Source organism: Symphodus melops, assembly GCF_947650265.1.
Source record: "Symphodus melops genome assembly, chromosome: 2".
NCBI lineage: Eukaryota > Metazoa > Chordata > Actinopteri > Labriformes > Labridae > Symphodus > Symphodus melops.
This window is the reverse complement of record NC_136692.1, coordinates 2,873,246-2,885,758: the sequence shown is the minus strand read 5'-3', so window position 1 is coordinate 2,885,758 and position 12,513 is coordinate 2,873,246. Positions and strand designations below refer to the sequence as shown.

General features: G+C 46.1%; 1 protein-coding gene across 1 annotated transcript in view; it reads right to left on the bottom strand.

The window, feature by feature from the left end:
- Positions 1–854: 854 nt before the first annotated feature.
- The window catches only part of slit2 (slit homolog 2), a 110,913-nt gene continuing 99,254 nt past the window's right edge, over positions 855–12,513 (bottom strand). Inside the window, exons 26-40 of the mRNA XM_079337891.1 lie at positions 12,419–12,490; positions 12,251–12,322; positions 11,208–11,371; positions 9,900–10,024; positions 9,654–9,751; positions 7,915–8,054; positions 6,928–6,951; positions 5,961–6,054; positions 5,529–5,666; positions 4,717–4,957; positions 4,378–4,508; positions 4,101–4,255; positions 3,508–3,862; positions 2,655–2,869; positions 855–1,326 (exon numbers count right to left, since the gene is read on the bottom strand). Of these exons, the coding sequence (XP_079194017.1) occupies positions 1,070–1,326; positions 2,655–2,869; positions 3,508–3,862; positions 4,101–4,255; positions 4,378–4,508; positions 4,717–4,957; positions 5,529–5,666; positions 5,961–6,054; positions 6,928–6,951; positions 7,915–8,054; positions 9,654–9,751; positions 9,900–10,024; positions 11,208–11,371; positions 12,251–12,322; positions 12,419–12,490 (2,281 nt within the window). The 3' untranslated portion in view covers positions 855–1,069. The remainder of the gene's footprint in view (positions 1,327–2,654; positions 2,870–3,507; positions 3,863–4,100; positions 4,256–4,377; positions 4,509–4,716; positions 4,958–5,528; positions 5,667–5,960; positions 6,055–6,927; positions 6,952–7,914; positions 8,055–9,653; positions 9,752–9,899; positions 10,025–11,207; positions 11,372–12,250; positions 12,323–12,418; positions 12,491–12,513) is intronic.

Here is a 12,513-nt window from a genome sequence, read left to right as displayed (position 1 = left end):
TAAGGTCTCTGGCAAGCACAATAGTTTCAGTGATCAAAAAAACAACTTCTCTTCAACCAAAATAAAGGACACCATTTTGTTAGTTCAGCTATCTTGACAGATTATGTCTTTTTAATACAAAAATAAGGACAAATATAAATTAATATATATTAAAAGAATCAGATTGATACATCGGGGATCTACTGAATAAGTACAGGTATTTATGATACAATAAATACTTGTCATCCATGACTGGGAGGAGATAAACAGAGTAGTGTTTGTAACCTGGCAGGTAATATGTTTACGTTCTACAGGTGAGAGTTTCTGTGTGTGTGTGTGTGTGTGTGTGTGTGTTGTTCAGTAGCTGAAGAAAAAATACCACAAGTTCGAGCACAGCTGTGTGTGGGATGGTGCACACAGTCTCAGAGGGTTCAGGAGGTCTAACAGTGGTGGGTTCTGGTGTTGTAGGGGGGGTTATCACGGCCCTCCGTCTCCCCCCGTGCCTTAAATGCAGCTCCTCCTAGTGGTGAGTCTGTGGTACTACCAGTTAAGGTTACTCCTAAAACACACAACTCACAGACGGGAAGCAGGGAGTCTACAGGAGGCGGTCCACCGCCAGGGACCGGTCGGTCCTCCAGGGGGAGGGGGGGGGGGGAGAGACAGTGTGGCACACCATTGGAGTCATCATGACCAACAAAAAGTAAGGAAGAAGTCAACTCTTGTGTTTTTTTTTTTTTTGTCTTTTTCTCCACTTCATAATAAAAAATAAGTCTGTTTTTGTACTTTACAATACAATTCAACATCCCCACCGAGGAAGCATCGATCATCAGTCCAGCACTGACAAGAAAAGAAACTCTTTTTTCGTTGTTTCTCTTGGGTTTTTTTTTTTTTTTGCCTTTCAAAGGGTTTTTAAAAAACAGGTTTGGTGGAGGGTGGAGGGTTTTTCTCAGAAGGAGTCGGACACCTTGGACGAGGGAGACGAGGGTCAAGTAAGGCGGGCAGGAACATAAAACATTTCTGTAGGGGAGCAAATCTGCTAAAGGTGTTGTCTCTTTTTTTTTTTTCTTCTATTTTTATACACTTTTTTTTTTTATGAGGAACACTTTGTACAGCCGCACTTGACCACCTTCTCCACTTCCTGGACGAAAGAAGAGCCATCAGTGCACTGGAAGGTGTATTTCCTGCGTTTGCTGCGGAGGGGGGTGCAGCAGGTGCCCTGTCCTTCTGCTCCCCCCGGGCAGCTGCCCCGACACTCTAGACGGGAGACCTTCTCCTGGGTTTGGCACGCCGCGTAGCCTTGCTGTCTCTGGTAGACATCTCGGACCCGTTCACCTCGGCAGGCCACCTCTGCAGGCAGGAGGAGGGAAGAGAGAGATCGACAGTTATCAACGCTCACGTTTGAAGCAACGAGCAGCACGAAAGAGGAATTCATCATTTGTCAAGTTAAGCCTTGTTTCTACATGTTCTGCTGTTAAATGACCACTTTGTAAATGGAGTCTGGTGGCCATGTCATGTCTGCATGCTGCATGTCTATTGCTTGGGATCCTTTCTCTAATGTTGCCCGACTCTTTAAGTAGCAAAAAAAGGAGCCATTTGAGTCACTAAGCTTCGATCTGATGCAGGCGGCCTGGACTGGAGGATTTATCTCGCAGCCTGCATCGCCTGAGGGTGAACTGGCACTTCTACCACCCAGCCGCTCTACCATCAGACTGTGTCGTCCCCCCCCACCGCCCTCCTGATTCATGCAAAGACCTGCTCCGACCTCCAGCTCAGCGGCGAGGAAGTGAGGACAACAATCCGTCCTTCACATGTTTCTGAACAAAGACTGCTCTTCTGTGAAGTGTCCTGAGATGACTCATGCTATGAACTGACGCTTCATAAATAATGACTGATTGATTGATGCAATCTACAGGAGACTATTGGGCAAGAAATCTGCTGTGGAGAAGTTTTGCTGTTCAAAAGTTGAGATCTAGAGTAAACAACGTCCACGTGAAAACAGAGTGAGATACAATGTGAGGAAGACGGCCTCGAAGGGCTTCTGTAAAACAACACATCTTATTGCCGTGCATCTCCTAAAAGAGTAAAATGGGAAGAAGCAACATGTTGAGGCCAACATGAAACAAGGCTTCAGGCAGACATACTTTGGTTTAACTGGGAGGTGAATAAAGAAATAAAGCTGTGACCAAACGGTCTCACCTGATTTATCCCTCGTGAAGGATTAAGAGGAGGCTCAGGAGAGGCTGAGTTGAAAAAGCAGCGCGTTAGAGGTGTTAAAGCAGAGACAACAAACACTGTTAGACACACACACACACACACACACACATTATAGGCTGTTAATCAGACACATAGAAGACAGCAAAGCAAAGGTAAGAAAGGTTTCATTAAAAAGGGCTTTGAATTGAAAGCTTGGAAAGCGTGAGATATGATCCAAAGTGGAAATGGAAGAAGTTTGATTGGTGACCTCACACTCTTGAACCCTCCTGGGCGAGCTGCACGTGTCAACGCAAAACAGAAGTTTTCCATTTACTTTTTAAGTCACGTCTTTCCTGCTCAGATCTCCCGCCTCCACTCTGACCAGGAAAGACTCCCACTATGAGGGACACGTGTGAACCAACGACTCAGGGTCAAGTCTGCCAGAGCTTTTCAATCGTGCACGTGTGAAACAGTTCCCTCACCTCTGTCGCAGGCCTCTCCCGTGTATCCGCTGTTACACTCGCAGTACGCCTTCCCGAGTCCCGACACTCGACATTTTCCGTGTTTACAGCGAGGCAGACTGCACGGGTTCGCCGCATCCTGGTCCTGCTCGTCACAGAGGACGCCAGCGAACCCGGGCTGGCAGCGGCAGGAGTAGGAGTAGGAGTTGATTGGAAGACAGGTACCGTGGATACACCTGACAGGGAACAAGATTTAAAATTGTAAATGCATCGCACTTTAAAAAAATAATTTAAAAATGCTTTCAAGGTTCTTCTCGTAAAAAAACCAACAAAACAGGAAAATGAAAGACGTGATAGAAATTAAGTGAGGACAGACCCAAACTCTTCAGCTGTCAAGGATCAGAACCGACATTAGCTAAAATTATTATTACATAAAATCAGCTTAAAGATACCAAAAGATGAGTGACATGAAAGCCAGTTTATAAAAATGTTTTCTTCAATGTGTTTGATGAAGACATTTTAAAAGATAAAACTGAACCAGTGCAGGAGGACTTTTACAGGAGTGATGTGATCTTGACTTTTAATGCAAGTTCAAATTCGACAACTTAAAGATATCGAGACAAAATCAAAGACAGTAATGATGAAGCATGTTCAAACTTCACCACCTGCTCTTTAAAGTTTAGAAAGAAGCCAAAAATGGCTCCTGAATTTCTTGCTACTGGAACTTTAAGTCCTGGAAAAATTAGATCGTGACAATCGTCTGCCAGCCAACTCAAATTTACGCTTTGTTCTTGTTTAACGTTTTTTTTAGGTTTTAAGACAGTTTTAGAGAGAAACCCTGGAATCCCTCAAATCCACAGTTAAAACCACTCACTTGTTGCCGTCACAGGGGTTGTTGACTTGCTGGTCACACAGTGTCCCTGTCCAGCCCGGGTGGCAGGTGCAGGTGAAGCCTCGATGCCCCGTCGGGTGGCAGTCCCCCTGGACGCAGGCACCTCTCTGGCAGGGCTGGCAGCCCGGCTCCACCCCGTGACCCAGCCACTGCCTGCTGGTGCTCTGTGCGGTCCCTGTGCCCGGAACGCCTGGACCCAGACCGGCCCCGAGATCTTGAAGCTTCCCGTTGATGTAGAGGTTTCGCAGGCAGCCGTGGAAGCTGCTGCCATTACGCCCACCTGAGCCGTGCTGCAGGGACGAGAGACCCCCCGAGGCCGAGGCTCGTTCAGGCATACCTGGAGGGAGATGTGCACGATTAAGAAAGTGCACGCTAAAAAAAACACGACCTCTGAGGATTTGACTCAACACAGACACGTAACTCTAGTCGTGCTGATCCAACAGCCGCCATTATACAAAATGTCTGCAATATTTCTGGTCTCAGTTAGCATGTGTGCCGTGTGCTTAGCTAACATTCGCTAACATGTGAAAACACTGCAGAGAAAGAAAAAAGAATAAATTGTGTTTTCGACTCACCTCCCAGATAAAGTGGAGAGTCGATGTTGAGTGTGGACTGTTTGCTGATGGAGTTGATGGATTTGGGCGGCCCGCCGTCAATGGACAGAGATAAAGTCTGGTCTGAGGCGACCAACTCCACGGCGTGGAAGCTCCCATCATTCACTGTCTCCACACTGACAGAGAGCGAGAGAGAGAGAGAAAGAGAGAGAGAGAGGGAGAGAGAGAGGGCGGTCTCAACATCTGAGTCATCCATCATGTGAAAGTGGTGTCACCGAGAGCCTTTCTGCTAATGTACCTGTATATAGCAGACGGAGGGTAGGATCCAGTATCGTAGCTGACCCTGAGGCGTCCTCTGTACAGCTCCATGGCGATGTGATCATTATCACCTTTATACAACAACACGCCACTGTCCTCATCTGTAGCGATCTGGAAACAAAGAAATAAACACTCATTTAAAAGGCCTTGAAGTTGAAATAAACAGGTTTTATTTTTAACTTTCATTTGACTGATTAGCCTCACTTAGCTTCTTTAGCCTTCCCACTGGAACTCACTCACACTACAGTATGTGGTCATTGTGTGAATGCTGTCACACATGAGCAGAGCAGGGTGTGAAACCCTCTGCAGGTTTTCCTACCTGCAGGCTGATGTTGGTCTCTGGCGAGAGGTGACTGGAGGGAAGTTGCAGGTAGGACTCGCGGTTGACGAAGTTGACGCTGACGAGCGTCTCGCAGCGCTCGCCCTCGTAGCCATGGAGACACTGGCAGCGGGGGTCTGTTCCCACGACGACGCACTGGGCGCCGTTGAGGCACTCGTGGTTGTCGCATGGGCTTGTGCGCGGAAGGACCATCGGGGGAGAGAACTCGCAGAACAAGCCGCTGCAACACAAATTTAAAGGAGTAATTAAAAAAGTGTCTGTGAGGTTTAAACATGCGATAGTGATGCATGAAGCATGAACGCTGCATACAGCTTCTATGTGTACTGATCAAATTGTGAAACAACAGGTGTTCATACTTTTAAAAACTCATTTTGGTAGCCTCCATTTCCTCCCAAAAAAGTCCCAAGATACTAAATCCAGATACTAGATAATAAATCCTGAACCCACGTGCCTGAGGAGAACGTTAACTTTCTAAAAACTACAAAATGAAAATGGACACAAGGGGGCGCTCCTTCTGCATCACACGCTGTGCTTCATTTTTAGGGGGGGGGGGGGGGGGGGGGGGGGGGGGGGGGGGGGGGGGGGTCTGCACATCGACCTCTGTGATGAACCAAGTGTGCAGGACATCAAACTGTCACTTTGAAGAGAAAAAAAAAAATCCTGCAAAATTATCTAAAAATCTATGTCGATCGCTCCTCACCGTTGTCACGTTTTTTTTCCTAATAAATTGGTGATGATTAGAAAGAGTGGTGTGTGAAGTGTAAGGCTTCCTGCAGGGCTGTGAAGCGTACCTGTATCCCTCCGGGCAGACGCAGGTGTATCCGTTGATGGCGTCGATGCACTGACCTCCGTTCTGACACTTGTTCTCTTCGCAGTCGTCTTGGTCCAGCTCACAGTGCTCACCCACATAACCAGGCGTGCACTCACACCTGAAACACACACACACACACAGATGACTCTTAATACTGAGACTTCAGACAGTCAGCTTTCTCTTTATATAGACAGCTGAGGGTGTTGACAGTCATAGTAATACTTTTTTTTTTTTTTTTAAATCCTGACAAAGAGAAAAACAAACACACTCAACACACTGTATTATATGAATCAGCCCCAATGTGATTCAATAAAGATTTTCAAAAGGATTTGTATTAAAAAGGAGATTCGTGTGTGTACCCATATGTGTGTGTGTGTGTGTGTGTGAGTGTGTGTGTTCGTAGTCCACTTACTTGTATCCCTGAGGGGTCAAAATGCACTTTGAGTCGTGCTGACACGGGTTCAGCTCTGTGGCGCAGAAATCCAGTTTCTCTTCACAAAGCTCCCCTAGGAACACACACACAAACACACAAGCACACACACACACAAATTATGACATTTTGTTTCCTTACAAAAATGATAAAAACATTTTAATACGCATAAAGAAACAATATTAATAATAATAATAATAATAATAATAGGGATTTAGTGTCTGCTCACACATCTTTACATGACAGAGCATTTGGTGTGTGTGTGTGTGTGTGTATCTGTGTGTACTCTGTGATGATGGATGACTCTCTTTTGGCCGGGATCAACACAGCCGTCTGATAAATGATTGCATCTCTCCGGGAATGTCAGATCCTGCCCGTGTGCTCGTGTGTACGCCGGAGCGCTCCTGAAACTTTGAACTCTCAGCGAATCACTGATGAGGCGTCAGGGAATAAACCAATACTCCTGACGGCTCGGCTCCACCAGAGGAATAATTAATGGATCACTTAGGGATCAATGTAATCGTGTCTGTGAGAGGATGGGAGATGTGTTTGCATGCTCGGTGCCTCGATTTCAGCGGCTTTTTTCTGCTCACCTCGACAGTCTGCAGAGCGTGATTGATCTTTACAGACAAAACTTCATAAACAACAATATACCTCTAACTACCTATGTTTTTAAATGAAACACCAGTAGAGGGCGCTAGGAGACTGCCCAACCACAAGGAGAGAGAGAGAGCAGTTTTTAATAAAAAGGACAAGTGGTAATGCACTGCTGACGTAGCAACAGGCTGCATACAACTTGTTACATCTGTGGAGTTAAATGTTAGATTGGATAAAAGCAAGCAACAGTGCAAGGCAGGCAAGATAGGAAGGGAAAGAAGGAAGGAAGGAAGGAAGGTTGGCAATGAGGGAAGAAGGAAGGAAGGAAGGACAGAGTGAAGAACAGACTGACCTCTCTCCACCTCATTGGTAGCAGCTGCAACCACAAAAAAACATGAGACAAAAGCAGAGCGAGACAGAAAAGACAGGACGGAGGACAGCGACACAAAGAAACACAGAGAAAGAGACAACAGCGCTAAGAAAGGTTAGCATACAGAGATGATTAGCACACAGCAAAAGCAGACAAAAGGAGTCGTTAGAAGAGACTAGTGAGAAAGAGTTACTGGTTTGGAGTCACGACTGTGGTTTCTTCAATCCGGACGCATGAAGATAACAAACTACATAACAATAAAAATAGCTGTGATGTATTTCTACATGTCAGTGGGGTTCTTAAAGGGATACTTCACCCATTTACATGAAGCTGTGTATCATTAGAAACATGGTAGTAGTGTTGAATGGTTGTGAATCCAGCCCTCATTTTGCCCTGAGATGAGAAAAATTTGTTTTTCTTTGCCTGGAAGTTTTCTTCATGTGATGCAAAAAGCGTCATATTGCATCACATGAAGAAAACTTCCAGGCAAAGAAAAACAAATTTTTCTCGTCTCTGGATTCACGACCATTCAACACTACTACCATGTTTCTAATGATACACAACTTCATGTAAATGGGTGAAGTATCCCTTTAAATGACGCTGCTTAGAATCAGGCATGTAGCCGGTAAATGCTTCTAATGGTGCGAGTCCATTTATCTCCGAGGTCAGATCTCGGAGCTGGGAATGACGTCACACCTGACCTGAGTTAACTGCGTTCCCGCTGCATGCAAGATGGACGCCACAAGGAGTCCCTTTTGTTTCGTTAGCTAATTTCTGAAAATGACGTGACCACATGTCCACAGATAGAAGCTGCACGATGCGTTCAGGTGCCTTGATTTCAATCACAAATCGAGGCCAAAAACAAGACACGTGCAGAGTCTCTCCTTCAGCATCTATCTGAGCGGATGACTTTGGGGACCTGGACTCCCGTGGCGAGGAAAGGCACTTCCTCACATCCGTGCGTGTTACCTGTGTATTCTGGCGAGCACATGCACGTGTAGTTGTTGATCCCGTCCACGCAGGTGGAGTTGTTCTCGCAGTCGTTGTCCTCGCAGTCATCGATGTTGATCTCGCACGCGTCGCCTTCGAAACCCTCCGGACACACACACCTGAGAGCAGACGCACACACACACTAAGTATCACAGGATAGACTCATGTAGGGCTGCGTATATATCAGCGACAACACAGATCTTTAAGGACACACACACACACACACACACACACACACACACACACACACACACACACTCGACCCACGCATGCAGCTGATATCAGCAGTGTCAGCTCCGTCTCCACATCCCCAGCAGAGAGTCATTATTCTGTTAACGCGAGCGTGCCTTCACTCTGTGACTACTACTCAGGTTTATTACTGCTTACACACACACACCTGCAGGGGGCCGCGCACACGCACAAAGAGTGGCTTATTACGGGCCTAATAAAGAGCTCTTATGCGGCACACGCTCGGGTGGATTAATATCTCATTATGCAGTCGCTGATGGCTCTTCACCATAAATATTCCAAGCCCTTTATGCCGGGTAAGGATATGTGCTGTGCAAAGATGAAAACACAAACTCAGATGAGGAAGGGACAGAGAGAGAGAGAGAGAGAGAGAGAGAGAGAGAGAAGGCGACCGAGCGAGAGACGCAGGAGGAAGACGGTTTAATTGTCTGAGTGGGAGGTTCACATCAGCTCCCCTCCTGCTCAGACTAAACAACATAATGAAGAGAAGGTGATTCTCACAGCAGGGCGGAGGACGGAGCAGCTCCCCTGAGCCCTTTCCCTCCTGCACACTCATCCCCACCTGTCATTAGCAGCATCATGAGCGCCGTTCTCTCCCGAGGGTCCAACAAGCCCACCCTATAATCGCTGCTTCATTGAATTGTTAATTGATGTCAAGTGATGCGTGGCGTTCATCAGTCTCAGCGCTTACAACTTTTATGTTTACATGTTTTTAAATTGTGTTTTTATTGTTGTTGTTACAGTTAGCGATGACCTTCATGTGAGCACTTTAAACCACGATTAAAGTCTGAGCCTCGCATCTGTTCAAATCACCTCTCAGGACTTCTTATCTGATTTATAATAGCTGCTTTTATCCCCCATTTTGAATCTCACGCATCGTGTTACAAAGCTGGATTTGTGATCACGAGGTTAAACGTTTGTCGGAGTATTCCTGGGATAAATCAGCAGAGGGCGCTGAACGGCTTGTTCTATAAATCACACGATATTAAACGATAAACTTCACGAGGAGGCCGCAGACAGCAGTGTCAGGAAGCAGGATATTTAAAGGATGCCCGATAATGACTTTTTTATTAATGCTATGTGTGAATGGATGCAGGGCGTAAAAGAGACATATAGAGAAGAGTTTGAATCAGCTTCACTTTGTGCACAACTGACATCAACATCAAACGCTCCTGCTGCACACACACACACACACACACACGTCACTTCAACCCACTTTACACAAGAATGTTTCTCGGCTGTTAAAACCTGTTTTGATTCAGTTTTCCTGTCTATCATGAAAGTCTCAAGCCCCAATATGAAACCACTTCAACGTTGTTGTTATGCTTTATTTTTAAAATTCAGAAATCCATCAGCAGAGACATAAAAGGTGTGATAAAGTTTTACCATGATAAGTAAAACTCCTCGAGAAAAGCCCCGTTAACATCCGGGACGAACCAGTGTGGAAGGAAAAGTGGAAAAGGTCTCACCAGAAGTTGCTCCCTTCTCCTTCCTTCAGGTGGCAGGTGCCTCCGTTATGACACGGGTTACTGATGCAGGCGTGAATCGGCTCCTCGCAGTTCTGTCCCTGTGAGCAAACACAAGCACACACATGTAAAGGGAAACTCGACAGAGAGAGCTGCTTCCATCGCTGCAACAACTCTGTGTGTGTGTGTGTGTGTGTGTGTGTGTGTGTGTGTGTGTGTGTGTGTGTGTGTGTGTGTGTGTGTGTGTACCTTAAATCCATAGGGGCAGTTGCAGCGGTAGTAGTTCACCGGGTCGTTGGAGCAGGTGCCGTCATTCTTGCAGGGGTTGGACAGGCAGGGCTCACACTTCGCCTGAATGCTAATTTCCACAGGACCTTTGGGATGCACACACACACACAAACACACACACACGCACGCACACACACACACACACACACAAACACAAGTATTCACACGAGGGCGGTAATTAGCTTTATATTGTTCTGTTTTTGGAGTGCAGAGTTTGACGCACACTCCTGCAGAAATCTTGCATTCTCAGGGGGTCTACAGTTTAAGACGGGAGCTTTTTTTTTTTTACAGGTGTTGTTTTTTTTTTCTTTACATAATAAAAATGACTGCTAATGTAAGCATGAAATATTGTGAATTTGTGGTGAAAAATAAATAATGTGATAAATAGCTTGATTGCTAATCGCAGCAAGGGAAGGTGGAAAAAGAACACACAAGTTTCCTTTTGATTGCACGGATCTAATAAAAACGTAGCTGCTGCAATGAGGCCGAGCTACAAATGAGTTCTATGCAAGATTTCTTTGCAGGACTACGACGACTCATACTGACGAAACATATTCCTCAGAGTGGGGACGCACAATGCTGGTCAGCACACGAGGTCTGAGGGGGGAGAGGGGCGCTTCAGTCGGGTCGGAGGAGGAGAAGGAGGAGGAGGAGGAGGAGGAGGAGGAAAGTCTGGAGGAGCTGGGAAGACTGGCACTGAGGAGAACGTACCGGGATAAGATGTGCTACTTTACCTGGCACTAGAAAACCACAAGGCCCCGGGACTTCTACAGTGCGTCAGTTAGGTTAGGTTAAAAATAGATTTTAGTTACGTATTCATAGTTCAGGTGATATAATGAGGTAGAAAGCAAAGGGTCAGCAGTCAGTAGCATGTTGAAGTATCAGGAGTCACAGCTAACGAGCACATGTGTGGAGTTAAAGTTAAATACTTACTTTTTGGGGGGTTTTTTGCCATCGATTCAAAACCATTTTATTATTTTGTTTATGTTTCCAGATTGATCTTTGGATTGAAATAATTATCCCATTTACAGGCCTTTTAAAAAAAAATCCTGTCAAGGCTGCTAAATCACTCCAAAATGCACCCTCCCAAATGTGAAACAAAGCTGTTTCTCATTCTTCATGAACAGATTTTGGAGACACAGTTTTCGCTGGCAACTTGTGGTCTCCTCTCGGAGTCTGTGTCGGAGTGCGTGCAGCTGTGAAAATGAGCAATCCGCTGTGTGTGTATATGATATATGTATATGTATATGTCGGTTAGTGTATGTTTACCTGTGCAGGTGAACTTCTTGGACGGCGTGGTGAGCAGCAGTTTGTCCGTCATGTCGCCGGGTCCGGTGCAGCGGGCGATTCCAGGCTCCTTGTAGCCGCTCTTCACCCAGTCTGACAGCCACTGCATGTGACAGTCACAGTACAGAGGGTTGGCACCCAAAGCCCTGCCACAGAGAGAGAGAGAGAGAGAGAGAGTAGAGTGAGAGAGAGAGAGAGAGAGAGAGAGAGAGAGAGAGAGGGGGAGAGAGAGAGAGAGAGAGAGTAGAGTGAGATTGGGCAAATCTGCCTTTTAGCCTCCTTGTCACGGCTGATTGCTTCCCTTTCCCTGCACCATCCAAACTTTAGCTTTTTGTGATTTCACCAACTTATAAAAACATTATATATTTAAAGTTTTACATCTTCTGTTTCTGCTTCCTGGATTGTTGAAGAGAGATCACAGCGTGGCATGCAGTTGTGTTATGAGATGAAAAACGAGAGCAGCGTCTGGAGTGGGCTCGGTCTACAAACAGAGCTATCCGTGGTGCTGATCCCAGTGACACTGACATTCCCAACCAGCAGGTAACCAAAGCTGACGCTGTGAGCCTTTAAACTTCCACGCAGAGCTCGAGTGCACTCGACTCCACCTTCGTGTTTTCAAAAGCAGCCAAAAAGAAATCACGAGGAAGCGGAGAAAGAGAAACAGTGACACTTCCTCTGGAGTATAAAATCAATTATTCCGTCCTTAATGAGGAGGTTGTTTCTCTCGACCAGGCTCGCCTGTGTTATGTGTTGATTGTCTGACTATTGATGAAGGGACACTCTGAATTCTGCTCTGTTTTCGACCCTCCAGTCCCCACAGCGTGGATGATTTGTGCTGTGAATTAATGAAGCTGCTCCAAATCTGAATTCAAGAGACAATAATATATACAGCTGGCACGTTCTTTTTGGCTTTTTGAGTAAAGGCGTGTTAGAAATGATGAGGGTTTTTTTTTTTTAAGGTAAAAAAAGGTGGACGCCTTTATTTCCGAGCAAGCGATGAACGCTGATGTTTTCCTGCTACTCACAAGTGGGAGAGCGAAGACAGGTCTTTGAAGGCTCCCTCTGGTATCAGCGATATGTCGTTACCATGGAGAGATCTAAGAAACAGGACGAGAGGAAGGAGGAGGAAGAGGTGTTCAAAATGTCTGCCGCTTCAGCTCTTAAAAAGGTGTCGCGGCGAGACGGACACTCACAGCAAGCGGAGAGACTTGAGTCCATCGAAGGCCCTCACCGGGATGCAGCGCAGACGGTTGTAGCTCAGGATTCTTTGTGTGAAAGAGAGACAGTC